Source organism: Bombina bombina, chromosome 3 (assembly GCF_027579735.1).
Source record: "Bombina bombina isolate aBomBom1 chromosome 3, aBomBom1.pri, whole genome shotgun sequence".
Taxonomy (NCBI): domain Eukaryota; kingdom Metazoa; phylum Chordata; class Amphibia; order Anura; family Bombinatoridae; genus Bombina; species Bombina bombina.
This window is the reverse complement of record NC_069501.1, coordinates 467,371,304-467,397,639: the sequence shown is the minus strand read 5'-3', so window position 1 is coordinate 467,397,639 and position 26,336 is coordinate 467,371,304. Positions and strand designations below refer to the sequence as shown.

The 26,336-nt window shown below is 39.0% G+C and overlaps 1 protein-coding gene across 10 annotated transcripts in view; it reads right to left on the bottom strand.

The window, feature by feature from the left end:
• LOC128653444 (periphilin-1) overlaps positions 1-26,336 on the bottom strand; it is a 168,240-nt gene that overhangs the window by 101,251 nt on the left and 40,653 nt on the right. For 3 of the 10 annotated variants that reach the window (XM_053706736.1, XM_053706737.1, XM_053706738.1), the window contains 2 exons: positions 17,018-17,092; positions 2,006-2,099 (listed from right to left, as the gene is read on the bottom strand). In XM_053706736.1, the coding sequence (XP_053562711.1) occupies positions 2,006-2,099; positions 17,018-17,092 (169 nt within the window). Of the gene's footprint in view, positions 1-2,005; positions 2,100-17,017; positions 17,093-19,725; positions 19,939-20,201; positions 20,299-20,374; positions 20,474-26,336 lie in introns of those variants that run through there. The other 7 variants (XM_053706739.1, XM_053706743.1, XM_053706741.1 and 4 more) reach the window with 6 other exon arrangements.

Sequence of the window (26,336 nt, the reverse complement as noted above, 5' to 3'; positions counted from 1 at the left end):
GCTCAGAAGTGACAGAGGAATTCGTGTAATGTGTCCGTTTCATACCCACACTATCATACATACAGTGTTGGCTAGTGATTGGCTTGTGATTTGTCTGAGGCAGCTCCAGTGGGCATGTGCATCTATTCTCTCGACTACTGCAGACTTCTGATTTGTGCGACGTTTGCCTAGAGGGAGGAGAGCGGTGACTGTCATGACGCATATGGTAATTAGCCATGTGGTTGTTATACGCCAGAGTTAGTTGCGATGTTTACATCTGAATGCTCCAATCAACTACAGGGTGTGCATGGTGGATGCTGCTGGTTGCAGCGCGAAGAGGATTTGTCATACAGCTGTAACTGCTTCCAATCACAAATAGGAGTTGCTATAAATTTCCACATTTGATAAAGATGCCAGTACAGCATCGAAACGTCATGCCTACTCCCTACTTTTAACCATTTGATTATTAAAAGTTTAATTTTATTTTTCAAGACCAGTGAGTGCTGTCTTTTTTGGAATTTCTGGATATTTGCTCTGACATATGCAAAGCTGTTGACACGGTGTGCAATTCCTAGTGGGAGATAGATAGATAGATAGATAGATAGATAGATAGATAGATATACTAAAAAAATTAATAAACAAAGTCAGGCCTGATCACCAATGATCACATTTTTCTTTCATGATTCAGATAGAGTATACAATTTTCAACAACTTTCCAATCTACTTCTGTTATCTAATTTGTTTTGTTCTTTTGATGTCCTTTGTTGAAAGGGATACCCAAGTAGGTTCAGAAGCTGGGAGCTAGCTGCTGATTGGTGGCTGCACATAAATGCCTGTTGTCATTGGCTTACCAATGTGTTCAAGCTAGCTTCCAGTAATGCATTAATGCTCCATTAATAAAGGATACCTAGGGAATTAAGTAAAATTGATAATAGAAGTAAATTGGAAAGTTGTTTAAAATTATATGATCTATCTGAATTATGAAAGAACATTTTTGGGTTTTATGCCCCTTTAACTATTTAAAAAAAAATAATAATAATTTTTAATAATTTAAACTATTTAACCTTGTAACGCCGTTAGGACATTCCTTGCCGTCCTAACGGCGCTGGTCTTTAGCGCCGTTAGGAGAGCACGGAACGTCCTAGCCATTTGGCTGTCCTGAAGCCAATAGCGCTTCCAGAATGGGATCACGGGCTGGAGGGCGTGCCTTGCGTCATAGGGACACTCCCTGACCCAATCCCATCATTGAAATCTCACGATCGCATGCACGATTCAAATTTGTTGTTCTGATGTAGACAGATTAAAAGGTTAAAGTCCTGATCACCACAGATGCCAAGTGTAATGATCATAGTGGCAGGACTGTTACTAGGGAGATAATTTTAATTTGTGTGTGTGTGACAATATAGCAGAAGGTATTAGCAGTTCTGTCTCGCTCTTTAAACTCTCTCTGGAACAAAGACTGAGAGAGGCAGAGCTGCAAGTTTACGGTTTTGGATACAATAACCATGTGATAGCAGTGATTCGTTATCACAGAGACCACATGACCACCATGGGCTCCGATTGACCCCAGACACACTGCCTGAGTTGGAAGCCAATTTCTGGGGCCAGGGGCGAGTGAGGAAATGCAGGATCACTGTGTAAACTGTGGCTGAAGGAGGTTAAAAAGCTTCTTGAATGTTGTTCATCTTACTTCCTTTATTGAGGTCAGTTAGCAACAACTATGAACCTATCATTGTGCAGCTTTTAGGAGTTTTAAAAGGTTCTAAATTCCACAGAATTCCCTCTGATCTCTCTAGGAGGGAGGAGCGTAGAAACATTACAATTTTCAGGAAAAAACATGCAAAATAAATAATGAAAGTACATTGCAGAGTTTATTTTGCATAATTTAAAAATTATGGTAAATTAAATTCGGAGTCCTTTTAATTAAAATGTATATCCTTTTAAGGAAATGTAACCCATTAGAACATGGAAAAAAAAAAAAAAAAAAAAAAAAAAAAAAAGGATGAAAAATAATGTACAGACTCACATCATGTTGATAGTGATAACTACTATTAGGTCCCCGATTCCATCCTCTTTCTGTTCCTCGCGGATACATATCCTCCACAATTGGATTGTAAACACTAAAAGAAAATAGATTTAAAAAAAAACAAAAAAACTGTAAGATACGGTCATTTCCCACTTTTTAATGAAAACACTGCACCCTCCAATAGGTAGACCTATAGAGAGCTGTAGGGTGCTATCCTGTTAGATAGGGGTCCACAAATCTGTTTAAAATTTAGGAGCCAAACAAATGGTATTTGTATATAGATCTATGGAGAAAATACCCCAAAAAATAGGAGCTAAGGGTTTAGATCAGGGGTCAGCAACCTTCGGACAGGGGTCAGCAACCTTCGGCTCCCAGATGTTTTGTAACTACATTTCCCATGATGCTCAGATAGCCTAAAGAGTGTCTCAGCATTGTGGGAAATTTAGTTCCAAAACATCCTAGAAGCCAGTTGCTCACTGGGTTTGTCAAGCCCTGCATGCCCATGCAAGAGATGTCTCAAAGGGTTAAAATTACCGTAAACGGTCATGCAACACGGAGATTGAATATTTTAAATGGACGGTCTAAACCAAACAGGGCACGTTCTGATTTGTCAGAGCATGTTATTTTTTACATAATTCACCCTTAGTTAGTTTGCGTTTTCTCTTTTCACACAACCCAATATTAACAGCAAAAACATATGTCATTTTAAGAAACTTTTAAATTCACTTCCATTTTCAAAATGTGCTTTGTTCTCTTGGTATCTCTTGTTGAAAAAGAATACGCACATATCCTACACTAGTGGGAGCTAGCTGCTGATTGGTGCCTGCAGACATTTGTCTCTTGTTATTGGCTAACTAGATGTGCTCAGCTAACTACCTGTAGTGGTAAGCTGCACTTTTAGCAAAGGATATCAAGAGAATGAAGCAAATTTGATAATAGAAGTAAATTGGAAAGTTGTTTGAAATTGTATGTTATATCTAAATCATGAAAGAAAATTTTGGGGTTTCCTGTCACTTTAAAGTTACAATGTCATGACACTTAACACTACTATTGTCTGATAGTGGAGCCCAAACTAGGCAAACGGTCCCATCAAAACAGCACAATTTACACATCGGACAACTTGGGACAAGTATATTGGAAAACAATGTAAAAACTGAACACCATTAATAACAAACAGTGCAGTAATGCTATAGAAAGTTTCATAGGGTTAATGCGGGACTTTATTATCATCCCAGGAGCCAATGACTACTTAGAGTAATTTTCCCAGGTGCCTGGAGTGCAAATGAACGCTCCTGCTCACATGTTAACTTCACTAGAACTAAGCTTTTTGCTCATGTATTACAAATTGAAAGTAAAAAGTTTGCGCATAAGCACTAACTGGACACGTGAAAAAAAGCTGAACTTCGAATATCGCGTACATGTTAAATGTATTCCCCATAGACTTCAACAAACAGTAAAAAGTGGGGTAAAGAAATAACACCCTTAATCGCGCGCAAACCTGATGGCAGTTACTCAAGTGCGCTACCCTGACATAAAATATGAATATTTTGGGGCGTGTCCGTGCAGCGTTCTATCAAGGACGCATTTTCGGTAGGCTCCAGACGAAATTGCAATAATTCGCCGATTACTGTGACTTAATAGCAAAAATAAGAACATATAACAGGAAGGTACCGCAGCTGTGACAGTTGTGGTCCCATACTTGAATTGCTAGCTGTGTATATGAATCTGGAGACTCAGATCGGAACTTAAAGCCTAGGGCGGCGGCCCAGTGTTAGGCATTCACACACACTGGAAGAAACGGGTCATTGGTGCCATCGGATCATTTCGACTTACTGATTCTTCACCACCACATAGCTCTGACTGACTATAACTCATCACTTCCTTAAGGCATTAACAGTAGAGGGGACAAGCAGCATCTTACGTGCAAGCCGCTTACAACTAAAAGGAACATGGCCAATATGGCGGAGAAACAAAACGCAGCCGGGCCAAGAGGAGTTCTTAGAAAGATTCACTAGAATCATGCAAAAGCTTATTGACAAGGGCCCTTATGACTACCTAATACAACCGCTGGACAGCGTGAAGAGGACCAAGACACCCAAAACGGCTGAACGGGTGGATAAGATTAGAGTAGGCACTAACAACCCTGATCTTCTGCCTGAAAGCCAGGAGCCTGCACTGCTGGCGACTACACAGATGGAATTGGTCGTATATCCAAGAACACGCGGCATAAGGCCACAAAGTTCAGTATACTGTCGGGGCCTTTCGGGTGGACTCACCCTTAACAAATACAGCCCCACCGGGACCTCAGAGAAGTGCATTGCAAGGTGCGGCACAGATGATAACCGAGAAAGGCAGGACAACACGGCTCCCAAGGGACATGGCCACTGATCCAAAGGTCCCTGGCGAGGGGGCAAAAGAAACACCATCACGGCAGAATGGTCACCTATATGTCCCTTTCCATAAGACCTATCGAAGTTCAAGTGATAAGTCGCCATATCAGCTGAGCCACAAAACTCCAACGGTTATCATATATGAGGCGCTCGAGAAGCAGTTAAGGGCGCCGGAGGAGCTATTCAGCACTGTAGGACCCTCAATAAGGTAAAGAGAACTCTGACCCCTTGAGCCACTTGCAGGGTTCTGGCAAACATTCTCTGATTACTTTCCCATATACTATTTTCTATTGCCAGCTGGATACGGGGGGCTGACTAAAAATACACCTGGACATTGCCATGCATAATGGATGATGATGGCACGCTACAGTTATTAAGGTTTTGATGTTCTGTGTTGCTGTGTTGTATAGTGGTTTAAGTCTTTCCCAGGTTATGGCTCGAATGGGTTCGCTTCACTGGGACTACAATGCTTTATGCGATAGATTGAAATTTTGTTAGCTTGTGTAATTCTTCTATTCCCTAATGCCAATACCCGTAGCACTCTATAAGGGCAGGGATTTTTCTACAAAGACACTGATAGGAATGTCTTATTTACCAATAGTAAACTTTTGCTTTAACGCGTCTTCACGCAACTTAGGTATAATGACATAACTTACATATGACCAACTTGGTGTGGCCCGTGGCCGACTAAGGAAAAGGTAGATAATACATACGCCTAAAAGTTGCAATTTACAACTCTAATCCACTAACTCCTGGAATACTTAAAAGTACATTGTATGGTGAATATTGTTTATCTGTCATATTCCCACCAGAGGGCGTCAAAGCACTTTCTTAGAATACTGACAATATCCAATTGTCTAGAAGTTGGAAAGATTAGTTTATACTTTATTCAACCAAATAACAATCAACAAAATATATCAACTGTTTGCTGTATGTGACTAAGCCTAATAATTCTATTATATCAGTCAAACTTATCACAGCTCATTATTTCCCCTCTGCTTGATCTATGTACTATATGCACCCAGCTTCATCTATACTTGGCTTATTAAAGGGACACTCAATCAAAATTAAACTTTCATGATTCAGATAGAGCATGCCATTTTAAACAACTTTCCAATTTACTTCCATTATCCAATTGTGCACAGTCTTTTTATATTTAAACTTTTTGAGTCACTAGCTCCTACTGAGCATGTGCAAGAATAAGTGTGTATGCATCTGTGAATGGCTGATGGCTGTCACATGGTAAAATCTACTACTCATTTGAAGTTCAGACTAAGTGCTATTGCATTGTCTTGTTATCTTGCATTTGTTGATTATGCAAATCTACTGTGTTGACTGGTCCTTTAAATGACCCTGAGGAGGTCTACAATTTTAACATTGGGTCCCCAAGGGAAATATCTCAATTTAATGAGTATTATATTGAATGCCACAATTGTAATACGTATGTGTATATCTTGTTTAACACTCTCTACAATATGTATATCAAAGCTTTATTGCAGTATGTTTATGTTTATACTGTTCACATCAAAATGTGTATATTTCTTTATCCTAAATAAAGCTCTTTTAAAAAAAAATAAAAAAAAAAATAATTAAAAAAAAAAATGAATATTTCACATTTCAATGGTCTTAACATAAAAGAATGTGTAATATTTATTGATATACACATACTTAGAATATATTCCCCTATATGAAGCCATTGGAATGTGATTTACAGTAATTACATAGTTAAACACTTTATTAAGTGGTGTGTGTGTGTGTGTGTGTGACGGGCCCAACAGCTAGTGCGCCACTCATAATTTAGCCCTAGATGGACAAATGTTGCCCGTCGCCCAACAAACAATTTGTCATGATTCAGATAGAGCATGCAATTTTAAGCAACTTTCTAATTTACTCCTATTATCAATTTTTCTTCATTCTCTCTGTATCTTTACTTAAAAAGCAGGAATGTAAAGTTTAGGAGCCGGCCCATTTTAGATTCAGCACCCTGGATAGAGCTTGTTGATTGGCGACTACATTTAGCCACGAATTAGCAAGCACTACCCAGGTGCTGTACTAAAAATGGGCCGGCTCTGAAGCTTTACATTCCTGCTTTGCAAATAAAGATAGCAAGAAAACAAAGAAAATTTGAAAATAGGAGTAAATTAGAAAGTTGCTTAAAATTGCACGCTCTATCTGAATCATGAAAGAAAGAAAATTTGGGTTTAAAGGGACAGTAAAGTCAAAATTAATCTTTCATGATTAACAGAGAATGTGCAATTTTAAACAACTTTCCAATTTACTTCTGATATCTTGTTATCTTTTTTTGAAGAGTAAAACTAGGTAGGCTCATAAGAGCTCAGGAGTGTGCACGTGTCTTTAGTACTCTATGGCAGCAGTGTTTTGCAACATTATTTGTAACTTTGTTATACAATGTTGCAAAACACTGCTGCCATAGAGTACTAAAGACACGTGCACACTCCTGAGCTCTTATGAGCCTACCTAGTTTTACTCTTCAATAAAAGATAGCAAGAAAACAAAGCAAATTTGATAACAGAAGTAAATTGGAAAGTTGTTTAAAATTGCATGCTCTATCCGAATCATAAAAGTTTAAAGGGACACTCAGGTTAAATTAAATTTTCATGATTCAGATACAGCATGTAATTTTAAACAACTTTCCAATTTACTTCCATTACAAAAAATGTGCACAGTCTTTTATATTTACAATTTTTGAGTCACCAGATCCTACTAAGCATGTGCAAGAATTCACAGACTATACGTATATGCATTTGTGATTGGCTGATTGCTATCACATGGTACAAGGGGAGTGGAAATATACATAACTTTGAAATTTGTTATAAAAAAAATCTACTACTCATTTGAAGTTCAGACTAAGTGCAATTGCATTGTCTTGTTATCTTGCATTTGTTGATTATGCAAATCTAATGTGTTGACTGGTCCTTTAAATTTTGACTTTACTGTCCCTTTAAAACACCACCCAACATTTGCCTAATTTGGAGGAGCCAATGTGGGCTATGGGAGTCTACAGACAACAAGGCTAGACACCGTCGTCAAATTAGTATAAATAAAGTGCATTGTTTGCAGTTGTTATCGGTTAAAGCCAGACAGATCCGTAGCAGCTAAGCCTTGAGAAGTCAGCAGGTGGCATTTCACATTCTGATAATTAGAAAGTGCTTCATTTTTTAGAGCTACATTACATGAAAATGGTTCAAAATAAATGAAAATAGAACTAAACATTTTATATATAAAAAAAAAAAAATGTCAAGGTGTTTACTGTCCTTTTAAACCTAAAGTTTTGTTTGTTTTTTTTATATGGAAAAAAAAGCGCAAACATTTTACTGCTGCCCTTTTAAATACATGCTAGAAAAAAACCTCTTAAAGGGACACTCAAGTCAAAACACACTTATGATTCAGAAAGAGCATGCAGTTTTAAGACACTTTCCAATTTACTTACATTACCAAATTTTGCGCAATCTTGTTATATATACACACTTTTGGGGAAACAAGATCTTACTGAGCATGTGCACAAGCTCACAGGGTATATGTATACTAGTCTGTGATTGGTTTATGTCTGTCACATGATACAGGGGGTGGGACAATGGGAGAAAAAAAAATTGTCAGAAAAAAAAAATCTACTGCTTATTTTAAATTCAGAGTAGGTGTTAAATTGTCTTTCAATTAATTGTACTGCATTGAGTGGTCCTTTAATTCTGTATTACCAATTTCTAGAGACTCATAAGGCTTGACAAATCTCAGGAGCAAAGCCTCCTATTTGTTCAGATTATTTTACATAGATTTAAATAGAATACAAAAAAAACAAAAAACAACTAAACCTTGCCAAACTCAATAGGCGATACATTCTTAAAATGTTCTAGCTGACTCAAGTCTGATGTAAATCTGTCAATTGCTACGTTTCCTTATGAAAGGAAAATGGAATGTGAGGGTCTTATGAGTTAATTGTTTTAATGCTTCCTCTGGAAAGAACGTAATACATTTAAAGGGTTAGAAAGGTCAAAATTGAAAAATGTGCATTTCAATTTAAAATATAAGCATTTTTGTAATATCCTTCATTAGCAACAATGCTTCTAGTAAAAGTAATCACTTTATTTCTGCAGCAAACGCACATATCCTGTAAGGACCCGAGCACCAGTTTTCAAACATACCACCTTCTCAGAGAGCAATTAATAGTGCGTATTGCTTCTGAAAATATAATTTGTGTCACACAAGCAGTGATTTGCGGTGACTTCAGAGGCTGGTGAGGCAGTGGCTAGGAATCGGATACGCCTTCATTCTTTAGATATCCTTTGTTGAAGAAATAGCAATGTACATGGGCGAGCCAATCGCATGAGGTATCTATATACAGCCACCAATCAGTATCTACTGAGCATATCTAGATATGATTTTCAACAAAGGATATCTGATTTTCTTCATTCTTTTGATATCCTTTGTTGAAAATCATATCTAAATATGCTCAGTTGCTTCTAAATATGCTCAGTAGCTACAGAGCATATTTAGATATGATTTTCAACAAAGGGTATCTGATTTTATTCATTCTTTTGATATCCTTTGTTGGAAATCATATCTAAATATGCTCAGTAGCTATTGAGCCTATTTAGATATGATTTTCAACAAAGGATATCAAAAGAATGAAGCTAACCAACAATGTAAGAGGACAGTGACTCAAGGTGTGCAGGGTCCTACTGTGTTATGGTTTAGAAAATAGAATGAGAGGGGATGAACAAGCAGATGTCAGATTTGTATCTGGTCAGACAGTGAGTAGGTGGGTTAGGCAGGCTTTATATTTATGGTTTTGAGGCATGAAGTTCTACAAAATGTCTGGAAAAGAGGCATCCAAATAGCTTATGGTGAGTAAAGCCTACACAGTATATATCAGATATAATACACTAACTTATTGTTGCCAGTCGATCTACTTCAAACCTTTGTATTAATGAATTGTGAGTTGTGAAATATCGCCACTTAAGGAAGTAAAGATTCTTGCTAAAACATCGCTCCAGGTCCTTTCAAGCTCCAGCAACAACTGACACTGTTGGGCTTGGCTTGCGAGAGAGGAAATAGAATTATCTGACACTCCAGTGCGGTGCATGCCACAACGGCTTATTCCTGACAATTTAAACGGCACAAGGAAGGACAATCATCATTGTCACTGTGCCATTTAAATTGTCAGGAATAAATATTTAAGCCGTTGCGGCGTGCACCGCACTGGAGTGTCAGATAATTCTCTTTCCTCTCTCGCAAGCCAAGCCCAACAGTGTCAGTTGTTGCTGGAGCTTGAAAGGACCTGGAGCGATGTTTTAGCAAGAATCTTTACTTCCTTAAGTGGCGATATTTCACAACTCACAATTCATTAATACAAAGGTCACTCAAGTAGATCGTATACATTACAATAGGACTGAGTCTGACTTACTGTGAAAATACACTGCTCCTGCTGAGAGGTTCCATTCCCACCCATCCGTAGCAGCCGCTGCCTCATGCATTAGTGTGGCCAGTTTTTGATCTGCGACTGCTTGTTGTGTGTCTGCGGCTATGATGTGGATGTGTTGCCCCTGCCTGGACTCAGACACCAATAAAGGGCCAATTCTTGAGTGCCCCGGCCTCAAAAAGTGCCGCCCCCTCAAATCTGCCGACCTAGGCCATAATACGCCCATGCGCCCGGCACAACATAGACTCAGACTTGCTGTCGTCTGAACAGCTGAGAGGCGGCAACGGCTCCCGAGGCTTTCAGAGTCAAGCCTCCGGTGGGAGCAGTATGGGCCGCAAGAGAGCACTGCAATGGCACCTATTCTCCTCCTGGTGGCAGTGTCTCAGCGGCCCATAGACTTCCATAATAACTTGTATTCATATTGCGCAATAGAAGGATAGCTGGCAGGACTCTAGTTGCGCAATATGAATGTCAATGTATCTCTATTACGTTTTTTTTTTTTACAGTAACACATCAAAATAATAAAGTACTGATTTTGGTGGAGGGGTAGGGGGGTCACCTTTTTATTAAAAAAAAAAAAATGAAAAAAAAAAAAATGAAAAGAAAAAAAGATTTTTTTATTTTTATATAAAAAAAAAAAAAGGCTGTAATACCTAGATTGGCCAGGGGAGGCACTGCCTCACCTGCCTCCTATGAGTGCACGTCACTGCACACAAGCTACTGCTGACTCTCTGATAAGGTGTAGCGTTTAAATACTTGTGCACAGGACAAGTGCGTTTTCTGCAGAAAAACTTAATTTTTACTAGAAGCATTTTTATATAGCAAATAATTCAAATTGAAATACACCTATGCAAGCCTGTCTATCCCTTTGAAAAATAAAATTATGCTTACCTGATCATTTTCTTTTCTTCAGATGAAAAGAGTCCACAGCTGCATTCATTACTTTTGGGAATTCAGATCCTGGCCACCAGGAGGATGCAAAGACACCCCAGACAAAGGCTTAAAGGGACAGTCTTGTCAAAATTAAACTTTCACGATTCAGATAGGACATGTAATTTTAAACAACTTTCCAATTTACTTCTATTATCTAATTTGCTCAATTCTTTGTTGAAGAAATAGCAATGCACATGTGTGAGCCAATCAAACAAGGCCTCTAGGTGCAGCAACCAATCAGCAGCTACTGAGCATATCTAGATATGCTTTTCAGCAAGTGATATCAAGAGAATGAAGCAAAATGAGATAATAGAAGTAAATTAGAAAGTTGTTTAACCCCTTTATGACAGAGGACGTGCAGGGCACGTCCTCAAAAAAAAAGGCAGTTAATGCCCGAGGATGTACCCTGCACGTCCTCTGTGTGGAAACCAGCTGGAAGCGATCCTGCTCGCTTCCAGCTGCTTTACGGTTATTGCAGTGATGCCTCGATATGGAGGCATCCTGCAATAACCTTTTTAAGCCATCCGGTGCAGAGAGAGCCACTCTGTGGCCCTCTCTGCACCGGAGATCGGTGGCTTACTGCGTTGGTGGGTGGGAGCCAGACCGGGAGGCGGCCATCAATGGCCCTCGTGATGTGGAGGGGGGCAGGATCGTGGGCGGGGATGCCAGGGGGGTGCGCACAGGCGGGAGCGGGTGGGAACCGCTACACTACAGGAAAAAAAAAAAAAAAAAAAAAAAAAAAAGAGAAGGGGTGTAGGAAAATGAAACAATATTGGAAAAAAAATAAACAAATACGTTTAAAAAAAAAAAAAAAAAAAAAAAAACACATCAGTTAGGTGGTGGGGGTTGGTCTGTGGGGAGGGGGAAGCTACGCTACAGAAAAACCGGGCAAAAAAAACAAAACATTTTTTGCAAACTGGGTACTGGCAGACAGCTGCCAGTACCCAAGATGGCCCCCAATAAGGCAGAGGGGAGGGTTAGAGAGCGGTTTGGGGGGGGGGATCCTACACAGTAGCATATGAAAATATACTATAAAATAATTGGAAAAAAAACCTTTTAGTACTGGCAGACTTTCTGCCAGTACTTAAGATGGCGGGGACAATTGTGGGGTGGTGGAGGGAAGGGGGCCGTTTGGGAGGGATCAGGGGGTGGAATGTGTCAGGTGGGAGGCTGATCTCTACACTAAAGCTAAAATTAACCCTGCAAGCTCCCTACAAACTCCCTAATTAACCCCTTCACTGCTAGCCATAATACACGTGTGAGGCACAGCAGCATTTAGCGGCCTTCTGATTACCAGAAAGCAACGCCAAAGCCATATATGTCTGCTATTTCTGAACAAAGGGGATCCCAGAGAAGCATTTACAACCGTTTGTGTCATAATTGCACAAGCTGTTTGTAAATAATTTCAGTGAGAAACCTAAAATTGTGAAAAATGTAAATGTAAATTTTTTTTAATTTGATCGCATTTGGCAGTAAAATGGTGGCATGAAATATACCAAAATGGGCCTAGATCAATACTTGGGGTTGTCTACTACACTAAAGCTAAAATTAACCCTACAAGCTCCCTAATTAACCCCTTAACTGCTGGGCATAATACACGTGTGGTGCGCAGTGGCATTTAGCGGCCTTCTAATTATCAAAAAGCAACGCCAAAGCCATACATGTCTGCTATTTCTGAACAAAGGGGATCCCAGAGAAGAATTTACAACCATTTATGCCATAATTGCACAAGCTGTTTGTAAATAATTTCAGTTAGAAACCGAAAGTTTGTGAAAAAGTGAACGATTTTTTGTATTTGATCGCATTTGGCGGTGAAATGGTGGTATGAAATATACCAAAATTGGCCTAGATCAATACTTTGGGATGTCTACTAAAAAAAAAAAAAATATATATACATGTCAAGGGATATTCAGGGATTCCTGAAAGATATTAGTGTTCTAATGTAAAAAAAAAAACTGGTTTGGAAATAGCAAAGTGCTACTTGTATTTATGGCCCTATAACTTGCAAAAAAAGCAAAGAACATGTAAACATTGGGTATTTCTAAACTCAGGACAAAATTTAGAAACTATTTACCATGGGTGTTTTTTGGTGGTTGTAGATCTGTAACAGATTTTGGGAGTCAAAGTTAGAAAAAGTGGGTTTTTTTCCATTTTTCCTCATATTTTATTAAAAAAAAATTATAGTAAATTATAAGATATGATGAAAATAATGGTATCTTTAGAAAGTCCATTTAATGGCGAGAAAAACTGTATATAATGTGTGGGTACAGTAAATGAGTAAGAGGAAAATTACAGCTAAACACAAACATGGCAAAAATTTAAAAATAGCCTTGGTCCCAAACGGACAGAAAATGGAAAAGTGCTGTGGTCATTAAGGGGTTAAAATGACATGCTCTTTCTAAATCACGAAAGAAAAATTTTGGGTTTCATGTCCTTTTAAATACTCCTCCCACATCCCCCAGTCATTCTGCCGAGGAACAAGGAACAGTAGAAGAAATATCAGGGTGAAAAGGTGCCAGAAGAACAAAAAATTACAGCCGCTTGCATAAAAACACGGGCGGGGAGCTGTGGACTCTTTCCATCTGAAGAAAAGAAAATTATCAGGTAAGCATCATTTATGTTTTTCTTCATAAATGGAAAAAGAGTCCACAGAAGCATCCATTACTTTTGGGAAAACAAATACCCAAGCTATAGTGGACACTGAATGCAAAAGCGGGAGGGTACAGGAGGCGGCCCATTCTGAGGGCGCCAGGAGTGAAAACCTCTACCCAATAAAATCCCGCTTTGTCCGAAGCCAAGAACAACTTTGTAAAGGAAAAAAAAAAAAAAAAAAAAAAAAAAAAAGGCCCAAGGACACTGACACGCAGGTAGTCCACAACCTTGCTAGAGACCACAGGAACTAGACTCGACTGAGACAACAGCCTCCAAGAGACACCGTCGCCCAGCAGTCGTTCTCCAAACACACCCCTTACTAAAGAAAGGGAACAAACTACCATATTCTTCCACAAAGAAGAAAAGGCACGGAGAGAAACTGGGTCAGGCTAACAGAGACCCAACCAGTCTCATAGAAACAAGGGGAGGCAACGCCCAGACCCCAGAAACAGAAACCACGGGATAAGGCCGGGAATCTGAAACAGAGAGGATCTTCCCCTAACACAGTGCAATAGCACTGTAAAAAGCAACTGAAGACGAAGGTCCCCCAAGTTGCAAAAAGGTAGCTCAGAATACCGAAATATTCAGAAACGAAACCTTGTGCAGCAAGCTCGGATAGGTCTGACGAACAACACCTGAAGCAAAAGCACTGCAAGCTGCAGTCATCTAAAAATGACTCTGAAACTTAAATACTTGCAGGCAAGCAGAGAGCAGCTGAAGATAGGATCCTTCAGATTGCTAAGTATCCACTAACCAGCGGATAACGTCGCAGGCCAAGAGCCGCCAGTCCTTCCCACAAATCTTGAACATAGAGAAAGGAGAAACTGCAAGAGGCTTACTGTACCTCGAATGCTCCGAGGACGAATTTAGCAGAGCAACAGGTCTCAGATCCTGCTCCAACACCGGACCAGCCCAAGCGACAGACATGTCTGATAGACAAGGGGGACAGAAAGAGTCAGGGACAGAAACCCCAAAAATGTAATTAATGATTCAGATAGAACATGCAGTATCAAATTTTCTTTTATTATCAAATAAGCTTCATTATTATCCTTGTTATCCTTTGCTGAAGGAACAGCATTGCACTACTGGCAGCTAGCTGAACACATCTAGTTAGCCAATCACAAGAGACAAATGTATGCAGGCACCAATCACCAGCTAGCTCCCACTAGTGTAGGATATGTGTGTCTTCATGTTCAACAATGGATACCAAGATAACAAAGCACATTTGAAAATAGAAGTGATTTTAAAAAGGGTCTTAAAATTGCATGCTCTGACTCTTGCAAGCTTAATTTTGACTTTCCTATCCCTTTAATTTGTGTCATACAAGACACCTCCGATTCTCTGAGAAGGTGCAGTCTTTAAATGGTGCCACATGGCGCTCACTGCATGAGTGCGTGCGCCGCTGAAAAACTTAAATAATTTTTCCCAATGGAAGTATAATGCAAAAATGCTACACATTTCAATTTGGACCTTTCTATCCATTTAAAAGGGGCACTGCACTGTAAAATCCCTTAAAGGGACATTGTACACTAGATCTTTCTTTGCATAAATGTTTTGTAGATGATCCAATTATATAGCCCATCTGGGAGTGTTTTTGTAAAAATGTATAGTTTTGATTATATTTTTTTTAATAACATTGTGCTGATTTTCAGACTCCTAATCAAGTCCCACAGTGAGTGTCAGATGTATACATGCGTTTACAGACTCCTGCTGGCTCCTGTATGTTATTTGTCTCTTCATATGCAAGGAAGGGGGCGGGAGTGTCTGCTCTTATTGTTTTCCCAGCCAAACCTCATTAAAGGGACAGTATACACCAATTTTTATATAACTGCATGTAATAGACACTACTATAAAGATAAGATGCGCAGATACTGGTATAAAAATCCAGTATAAAACCGTTTAAAAAAATCAGAGCAATGTTATTTAGAAATAAGCAAAACTATACATTTAAAAAAAAAAAAAATACATTTATGGGCTATATAAATAGATCATCCACAAAACATTTATGCAACGAAAAAATGAGTGTATAATGTCCCTTTAACATAGCTAAACTGGGAGATTCTAAGTAAGTTTTTAAAAGGTTTTATACTGGATTTTTAGATCAGTATCTGTGCATATTCTTCTTTATGGTAGTGTCTATTGCATGCAGTTATATAAAAAATGGTGTATACTGTCCCTTTAATGTGAATGACTTTTATACCAGGTGTTCTAAAAGTATGGGACTTTGCTCACTGAAACTTCAAAGCCCATTTAAAAATGAGTTGAGCCTGCAGGAAGAGAAATTACCAATACATTATGACATGTCTATGGGAAAACATTAAATGGATAATGTACTCAGACTGATAAAGAGTTAATTGTATTACAAACACTGTGGATTTTCATTAAAGGGACACAGGTTTGATTCAGACAGAGCATGCAGATTTAAGAGACTTTCCAGATAACTTTCATTAGAAAATTTTGCAGATTTTTTATATGTACACTTTCTGTGGCACCAGATGCCATTGAGCATGTGCAAGAGTTCAGTGTATACATATACGAGTATGTGATAGGCTGGTAAGTGTCACATGATACAGCGAGCCAGCAAATTGAAGTAAATGTTGAAGTTTGTCAGAAAAAAAAAATAAAAAATCTACTGCGCATTTAAAATTTTGAGTAAGTGCTATTGCATCGTCTTTTTATTATGCATTTGTTTATTATGCCATTCCACTATATTTAACGCTCCTTTAAAGATGCCTAGTTTACATAGCTTTTCAATAGAGAACACTGCAGTATTTATATTTTCAGTTTATGTGACAGTTTCAAGAGGCAAAATGTAAAGGTAAATTAACAATTTGTAACCAAATTTAATATTCCCTTGCAGCTAAAATATGATTATTAAAGGGAGAGAAATTTACAGTACAACAAACATACATTTAAAGTGCCATAAAACATTTTGCAGTTATGTGCATATTCTAAAAAGGGTCAACTGAGATAAAACAGAGCGCGAGAAAAAAAAAAAAAAAGCTTATAAGAATTTTAATAAAATTTCCAAATGAAGCTTGCTCCACCCCTCTTATCAGTGTCTTAATCCAAACCCTGAGGTATCATGTAACAAAATGTGCACGTGAGGATAACTACCTATGCAAGTAAGGGGGGTTGAGGAGTTACAGCAGGTACTGCTATTGCTTGTGGCCAAGAGGCTAGCTTGTTTTCATGGGGAGAATGACACATGCTTTGTGAAAGCTTCAGCATTATACTGTGCTCTGCTTAAGTCAGGTGTCATGTGACTATGCCCCCTACCGTGCATGTGCAGGAGTGCATTCTGCTGAAGCTATGGCCTGTATACCACCTTACATAAATGTTAGTGTCCAGGGGGGAGCTTGCAGCAAACAAAACCATGCCTGAATTTAAGGGGTTAATGAGGGTTAAAAAATAAATCATATTGCAGGTAAGCTTTGGCTGCATTATATATTTAGAAACTTATGTTAGTTCACACTGTTTTATGTCCCTTTAAATAGCACAATTTTTCACAGCAGACAAGCACACCTAATTTTACAACATGCCTTAAGATTTGATAAAACTCAGCACTCATGTTCTGGGGAAACAGCACATGCCACTCACCCACTCAGGATGACGTCAGGTTCCAAGGGCAGATCGTCCATCATTAAAGGAGTCGGAGGGTACCTTGGTGGAGATCTATGCGGAGGGGAGGTTGAGAGATCAAAACAAGCCTTATGTTATGTGGAGGACACCGCTCATCGGCTAGATATTATGCACGTATTTCAGTACATTATCTCCCCTAACAGTTGTAGCTCTCTGCAAGTCTCACAACTGAGTATGACAGAACATGGACCCCATATATTCCACATTATGGTATGCGTGAGACAAATGCGTCCCGAGTGGGTGGGATAGAAATGTACCATGAAGGGATAACAGTGTTTCAACAACCTACATCTGCACTTGGACTGACTCTTGGCCATCTACTGTAGTCTCATGGGGTTAGCAGCTGCAGTGACCAAGCACTGGGATATTTTTTTTTTCTTTTAGGATTCAGAGAGTACCATTTTAAACAACTATTATCAAATTTGATTCATTCTCTTAGTATCTAGTATCCCAACACATCAGATGAGTCAATGACAAGAGGCATGTATGTGCATACAGCAATGAACAGGTTAATGCCAGCAGTGCACTGCTGTTTTTAAGCCTACCTAGGTATGCATTTCAAACGGATACTAAGAAAACAAATTTGATAATAGGAGTAAACTGAAATGTTGTTTAAAATGGTATGCGCTATCTGAATTATGGCCTATCTCTTAAATCCCTGAACACACGCAGTCAGCTGCAGCCCTGCGATTGGGCCGGTGGGTGTGTTTTATAGGATGTGTATAGTCATCATGTGACTATATGGGCATTCTGTCAGCCGAGTAAATACCAAATTAAAATTACTTTGTAATAAAGGAGTAGATCAGAGATTGACAAACTAACTTCAAATTTAAAAGCAATATTGGGAAGTTTGCTAAATACTTTGTAGTAACCAGACTAGGGTGCCTGTAGATATGTGGGGGGGGGGGGGGGAGTTATGCCACTTATATTGTAGATAGATTTACTGTCCCCTTCTGTGCCCCTCAGATTGAAGGGACTATAACAGCATGCGGTAAGTACTGTTTCATGTTAAAGGGACATTAAATGCTAAATCGATGCTAACAATGCATCCAAAGAAAATATTAGTTTGAGAACAACATGTGGATGTATTTTTCACATCTACTCCAGAATTATTATTTTTTTTTTAAAAGAGATAATCCCTTTATTACCCAGTCCCCAGTTTTGCATATCCAACAAGGTTATATTAATATACTTTTTTGCTCTGCGATTACCTAGTATCTAAGCCTCTGCAGACTGCCCCCTTCTTTTGACAGACATGCATTTTAGCCAATCAGTGCTCACTCCTAGGCAACTCCACATGCATGAGCACAATGTTATCTATATGACACACATGAACTAACGTCCTCTACCGGTGAAAAACTGTCAAAATGCCCTGAGATAAGAGGCGGCTTTCAAGGGCTTATAAATTAGCATATGAGGCTATCTAGGTTTAGCTTTCAACTAAGAATACCAACAGAACAAAGCAAATTTGATGATAAAGCAAAAATTGTAAAGTTGTTAAAAGTGCATGCCCTATCTGAATCATGAAAGTTTTCTTTTGACTAGACAGTCCCATTAAAGTTTCATTAGCGGTTAAAATATTGATAAAATAAGAGTAAAGTTTTAGTATCGATAAAAACAATGGAAGCTACCATGTTGTAACTTAGGTTACTTTCTCTGCTGTGGCCAATTATAGACAGTTATAAATAGGCCACTAGAGTGTGCGGCCAATGGCTGTGTGGAATATAACAGTGTTCTGCCCTTCCATTTCTAACAGGAGCTGAAAAGCTCAAAATTTCATTATGGAATTACAGGAAAATGAGACAAAATAAATAATGAAAGAGAATGCTTCTCCATTGTGAGATATATACACATACATATACACGTAAAGATTTTAAGGGACAGTCAATGCCAGAATTGGTGTTTTAAAAGATAGATAATCCCTTAATCACCCATTCCCCAGCTTTGCATAACAAACACAGTTATAATAATACACCTTTTACCTCTGTGATTACTTTGTATCCAAGCCTCTGAAGACTGCCCCCTTATTTCAATTCTTTTTAACAGACTTGCATTTAAGCCAATCAGTGCTCACTCCTCGGTAAATTCACGTGCATGAGCTCAATGTTATTTATATGAAACACAGAAAGTAACGCTTTCTAGTGGTGAAAAAATGTCAAATGCAGAGGCAGCCTTCAAGGTCTAAAAAAAAATTAGCATATGAACCTCCTAGGTTTAGCTTTCAACTAAAAATACCAAGAGAAAAAAGCAAAATTGGTGATAAAAGTAAATTGGAAAGTTGTTTAAAATTACATGCCCTATTTTGAATCATGAAAGTTTTTTTGGACTTGACTGCCCCTTTAAAATTGTACTGGCCCTTTAAAATGTCATAGGTCTCATGATCTGCCCTGCAGCACTGCACATTTCCGTTATGGACCAAAAATGTCTGCTAATGAAATCAAGCAACATAAAGAAAGAAAACGTTTATTATCACCATCATATACACTTATTAGAGCTCTATAGTAAAGACAGGAAATACATTAAGCGTTGCATGGACAAAACCTCTGCATATTAAAATCACTCACCACCTACAAACCATGATCCATCACAGATTTCCTCTAGTATCAGCCTCTGCTGTATATATCATTTATCTCTTTCTAATAGATCCAGTATATACAATTACTTACGGGTGTGTAAAGCAGATCTGTCCTTCAATGCGGACTCCTCTCAAGGACGGTTAAGAAAATGTATTAAAATATATAAACCACAAAGCTGTACTACTAGTGGATTATTTCATTAAATTACAAATACAGTTAGTACATAAAGAGAACGGATCCTTCCACTCACAGCTCAAGAGGCCTAACCTCACTGCTCATACATTGAGACGATGCATTCACCTCTCTTCACCCACCCTTTCTACAGTAGCAGCCTGAAATCAGTGAAGCACGTTATCCTGAAACACATGCCCTGCATCCTACACGACCCCTCCCCCCATTAACTCTCTACACTAGTCCCTGGACATGGCCCACGCAACAGCTGCAACCCACTACACCATTTGCTGCAAACGATCCAATGAAACATGTGTAAAATAGGTCTCTCTGGGTTGTCAAACATATTTCCTCCAGGGCTGTTTACTATGATGCAAGGAATATTCAATTCTTACCAGTTTGCAGATGCCTGCTGACACCAACTCACAGTTTTAAGCAATCTTTTTTTTGGGGGGGATTGTGAGTTCATGTCTAACCCTAAACAACTCCACATTTGTGACCCTTCATTTGTAAAACGTATAAGCAGCAACTGTCCAGCACACAAAATATCACTCACAGTCACACCCACCTGTCCTGAAGTTTCAGCAAGTTTGTACCGATAAGTCCCTTATCATATCATCCCATGACCCAACTGGATGAGCTTGCACACTACTTATCTGGGATCCCTCCCACCCGGAGGATAAAGATTGTAGGTTAAAATGCTATTTGAACAGCCCCTTCCTGTCTGTATCTAGCAGAGCTGGAAGTTGATTAGCAAATAGCATGTCTCCTATCCTTTGTATATAATTTATTTATGCAGGTTTTTTTCTACTGTTATATTTGCATAATACTGATTTTAAAAGTACACAGTGTTGCTATACTTGGCAAGTGATGTCTCCTTATTGCACTCGCTTTTCATATGTATGCTACTATATACTAGTGTCTATTTTAACCACTTGGAATGTTTTACTATTATGACATCATTTAGATAAAGCATGATTTATGTTTTAATCATTTAATTAACACACATATATAATTTTCCTAAGCATTACATCCTCAGTGTATGTAAGATGTTCATAGCAATAATGTAAAAAAAGTTGTACGTTTTGTAAATATTCAAAAGAAAATGCTTGCATATTTGCTTGTAAACCACACGTTTTTATTTTGTCATTTAACCCTTTGATGACAGGGTTAATTTGTCTACATCGGAACAACGTTAAAATCCTGCAATCGTGCACGCAATCGCAAGATTTCAATGATGGGATCGGGTCAGGAGGGTGTCGGTGTGACGCTAGGCCCGCCCTCCAGACCGCAATCACATCATCGGAAGCTGAGTTGACTTTAGGACAGCCAACGGTTATGACGTTCTATTCCGTCATAACGGCACTAAAGCCCAGTGTAATTATGACGGAATAGAACGGCATAACGGCGTTAAAAGGTTAATCAATGAGGCTGAAGTTTGTTATAAAACTATGTTATAAATAATATGTGGAATTGTTGTCTTTTGTGATGCCTTTATGTGTAATTGTTGTTGCAGGATGCTGTTTAGATGAAGAATTGGTGACATAAAACACATGAATATACAGGAGGTCACTGGAGGCGGTTTATCAGCCGGAGGGGTCACGTGACGGGGGGAGGAGAAGGCCCCTGATTGGATATGACGTGGGGAGGAGCAAAAGAAAAGGCTTAAAAGGGGGCTGAGCGGGAAGAACCGCAGATTAAAATTATCTCACAGAGGAATTTTAGGAATTTCCCTCCCGCCCTCCCAATTTTTTCTTTTATCTTGGGGAATGTTCTCTATGGGGGGTAGAAGTTTGGATATTGTCGCAGCAGGCGGGGGTGCTAGTTCGGGTTTAAATGTAGTTTATGGCCATAAGGATAAGGGTAATTTTTGCCTCCCCATGGGGTTGGAGTGCATGGCTGTATTTATAGGGGCAAGGGGTCCTCTATAGGTGAATTATTAGATGTGGAGTGAACGGATTCAACCGGGAAAGGTTGTGTCCAGAGGAAGGACGACCAGGATACGAATAGGGGAACTAGCACCGCTTACTGGTTTCAGTGAAATAAGGTTTGCATTAAGAACAGTGTGTTTAATGTATATTGCTACCGTTATTTATATGGATATAAAAGACTTTTATTTATTTAATAAAGTTGGCTGCGGCCAAATGATTTTTATACCAAGAACGTCTGGTGTTTTTTCTTCTTCTCCTAAATAATGTAAAAAAAAGTTGTACATTTTGTAAATATTCAAAAGAAAATGCTTGCATATTTGCTTGTAAACCACAAGTTTTTATTGTGTTATTTAATCAACGAGGCTGAAGCTTGTTATAAAACTATCTTATAAATAATATGTGGAATTGTTGTCTTTTTTGATGCCTTTATCTGTAATTGTTGTTGCAGGATGCTGCTTAGATCAAGAATTGGTGACATAAAACACATGAATATACAGGAGGTCACTGGAGGTGGTTTATCCGCCGGAGGGGTCACGTGACCGGGGGGAGGAGAAGGCCCCTGATTGGATATGACGTAGGGAGGAGCAAAAGAGGAGGCTTAAAAGGGGGCTGAGCAGGAAGAGACGGAAATTAAAGGGACACTCAAGTCAAAATTAAACTTCATGATTCAGATAGAGCATGCAATTTTTAACAACTTTTCAATTTACTTCCATTAACAAAATGTGCATTTGTGATTGGCTGATGGCTGTCACATGGTACAGGGGGAGTGGAAATAGACATAACTTTGCAATGTATTTAACAAAAATCTACTACTCATTTGAAGTTCAGACTAAGTGCTATTGCAATGTCTTCTTATAATGCATTTGTTGATTATGCAAATCTACTGTATTGACTGGTCCTTTAAAATTACCTCACTGAGGAATTTTAGGAACTTCCCTCCTGCCCACCCAATTTTTTCTTTTATCTTGGGGAATGTTCTCTATGGGGGGTAGAAGTTTGGATATTGTCGCAGCAGGCGGGGTGCTAGTTCGGGTTTAAATGTAGTTTATGGCCATAAGGATAAGGGTAATTTTTGCCTCCCCATGGGGTGGGAGTGCATGGCTGTATTTATAGGGGCAAGGGGTCCTCTATAGGTGAATTATTAGATGTGGAGTGAACGGATTCAACCAGGAAAGGTTGTGTCCAGAGGAAGGACGACCAGGATACTTATAGGGGAACTAGCACCGCTTACTGGTTTCAGTGAAATAAGGTTTGAATTAAGAACAGTGTGTTTAATGTATATTGCTACCGTTATTTATATGGATATAATATAAAAGAGTTTTATTTATTTAATAAAGTTGGCTGCGGCCAAATGATTTTTATACCAAGAACGTCTGGTGTTTTTTCTTCAAGCAATTGTTAAAATGGGGAATTGGTTACAAATGTGTGGTGGTTAGGGGAGGGCCGGAACTCGACGACTCATTAGGTCATGTTTTGTACATGTAGCACTGTTTGTTGTATGTTTTGTTTTTCATATTGCTTACACTAGAGTACTGCAGCAAGCAATGGGATACGTAGCGCCAAAACAGGCTACAAATGTTTGCCAAATGTGACAAATCTGCTTTTTTGAATAGCAATTTTACACAATACACTTACAATATGCCTGTGTGATGTGGGGCGTGTTACAATCAACACCAGTTATTTTTTACGATTGACATGATTTTAAATAGTGGGTACACATACTTCCCACTGTTAGGACATTCCATGCCTGCAGCCATAGCAGCTTGCTAAATGGGATCGCGGGCTGGAGGGCATGCCTAGCATCATAGGCACTCAACCATGACCCAATCCCATCATTGAAATCACGCAATCGCATGAACAGTTGCATGTTTAAATTCGTACTTATTTGTTTATATTGGAACTTTTGTTCCGATGTAGACAAATAAGTCAGTGCGGGGGTTAAAGGAACATTATACACTAGATTTTTTCTTTACATACATGTTTTGTAGATGATCCATTTATATAGCCCATCTGGCAGTATTTTTATAAAAATGTATAGTTTTGCTTATATTTAAGAACATTGTGCTGATTTTCAGACTCCTAACCAAGCCCCACAGTGCCAGATGTATTCACACATTTACAGACTCCTGCTGGTTCCTGTTTATGTTATTTGTCTTTTCATATGCAGGGGAGGTGGGAAGTGTCCGCTCTTTTTGTTTACCCAGCCTCTTTCAGTGGTGTCCCAGACTACTTCATCAACAGTGCTAAACTGGGAACTTCTAAACACGTTTTTAAACAGTTTTATACTGGATTTTTATAGCAGTATCTGTGCATATTCTTCTTTATAGTAGTGTCTATTACATGCAGTTATATGAAAATGGGTGTATACTGTTCCTTTAAAGGGACAGTCTACACCAAAATTATTATTGTTTAAAAAGATAGATACTTAACTTTGGGGTCCATTTATCAAAGGCTTCGCAAGCCTTTCAACCCCATATGACTGCAGGTTCTCACTAGAGGAGAACCTGCACGACATATTTAACAGGCAGGGGCCGGATTACATGCGAGCGCAAATAGCGCTCATGTGCAATGCTGAATTCCGCCAGGGGAATTCAGCCCACCAGAGGCGAGCTGCGGCGGACAGGGGCGCTTATGTGCACCCCTGTCTGCCTCAGCTTGATAAATCGCCCCCTTTATAACATTTAAACCTCTAAATTTCTGCCTGTTTCTAAGCCACTTCAGATAGCCTCATCACATGCTTTTTTATTAGCTTTTCACAGCAGAACAGGGCTGGTTCATGTGTGCCATATAGATAACATTGTGCTCACTCCGTTGAGTTGTGCAGGACACAGCACTAATTGGCTAAAATAAAAGTTAATAGATAATAAATAAATAACCCTGAGATAAGGGGGCTGTCTGCAGATTTTTATATACAAGGTAATCCCAGAGCTAAACAGCATATTAATATAACCGTGTTGGTTATGCAAAACTGGTGAATGGGTAATAAAGGGATTATCTATCTTTTTAAACAATAAAAGAATGTCCCCATATTTCACATGGATTTAGCAACATGCTTGATTAATAATAACTCTGTTTGTGGAGCAAAAGTCCGGTTATCTCTTTTACAGAAGGTGAGTTTTCTTGCTTTGGCTTAGACAGGCCCATTTATCAAAGGGCTTGCGGACCTGATCCGACACTGCGGATCAGGTCCGCAAGACCTCGCTAAATGCGGAGAGCAATACGCTCTCCGCATTTAACATTGCACCAGCAGCTCACAAGAGCTGCTGGTGCAACGCCGCCCCCTGCTGACTCGCGGCCAATCGGCCGCCAGCAGGGAGCTGTCAATCAACCCGATCGTATTCGATCGGGTTGATGTCTGGCGATTCCTGTCCGCCTGTTCAGAGCAGGCGGACAGGGTTATGGAGCAGCGGTCTTTAGACCGCTGCTTCATAAGTTGTGTTTCTGGCGAGTCTGAAGACTCGCCAGAAACACGGCCCTTCAAGCTCCATACGGAGCTTGATAAATGGGCCTGTATATGTTAAGAGAAAGGAAGGTTCTAATTGTGTGCATTTTGTTGCCTGACTTCCTGATGTTTTGCTTTTAAGGGACTTTGTACACAAATATTAAAAAAACATGAAAGTTGAAATTAAACTTTCACAATCCAGACAGAGCATTTCAGATTTACTTTGTTTGTTAGGCATCCTTTGTTGAAGAGCATACCTAAGTAGGCTCGGGACTGGAGAATGCACATGGCATGAAAATTATAAGGCAGCAGTATTTTGAATTAATATTCAATATTTTAATGTTATAAATTGTTACAAACGCTTATGCCCTATACTGCTCAACAACGAATAACATCGAACATATAACATAAAAAGCCAGTATATATAACCACACTTTATCACACACAGACCATTAGTGGCAACCTTACTGTACGCTTGCCATGTGTGTTTTTTTCATGGAGCTTCAATTGTCACATTTCTGCCTGACTTTCAGGGTCTGTGGCAGCCAGGCCCAGTCATATGTAAACACCAGAGGATAGTGCTGACTGAAGGGCTGCACAGGGTCATGCGTGTTGTCTAAAGTGGGTATGTGGCTGGCAAAAGGGTTGCAGACAATGTATTGATTATTTCTTTTTTTCCTTTCTCTCTTTTCTTTCTGTCGTCACTGGAACACCTATTACTTCAGCAAAGTGTCCATATTGGCTGCCCGCCCCAGTTTAGAATAAATTTATGCTTTAATAAATCAATAAACCATGTTTATATTGACAAGCTTGAATTTAGTGTTGTGTCTATTTTTAAAAATTAGGCCTAAAACTGAATAAATAAAGAGATTTGTAATAGTGATATATGTCCCTGTGTCCTGTAACAGTGTCCTGTAACAGTGATAGCTGTCCTTATCAATATTTGTCCTGTATGAGTACATATCTATCTCCCCAGTTTACACAGAGTATTAGATATGCAAAGAAAATCTTTACTTTACAGAACCAGGGTAGCTTAATGGTAGAAGGCATTTGTACTCACTGGACTTTTAGCAAGTGAACAAGTTTATTAAAAAAACATTTGACGTTTCAGGAATCAGACTCCTCCCCTCCTTCATTTTCTGAGGAAGAGACATTGG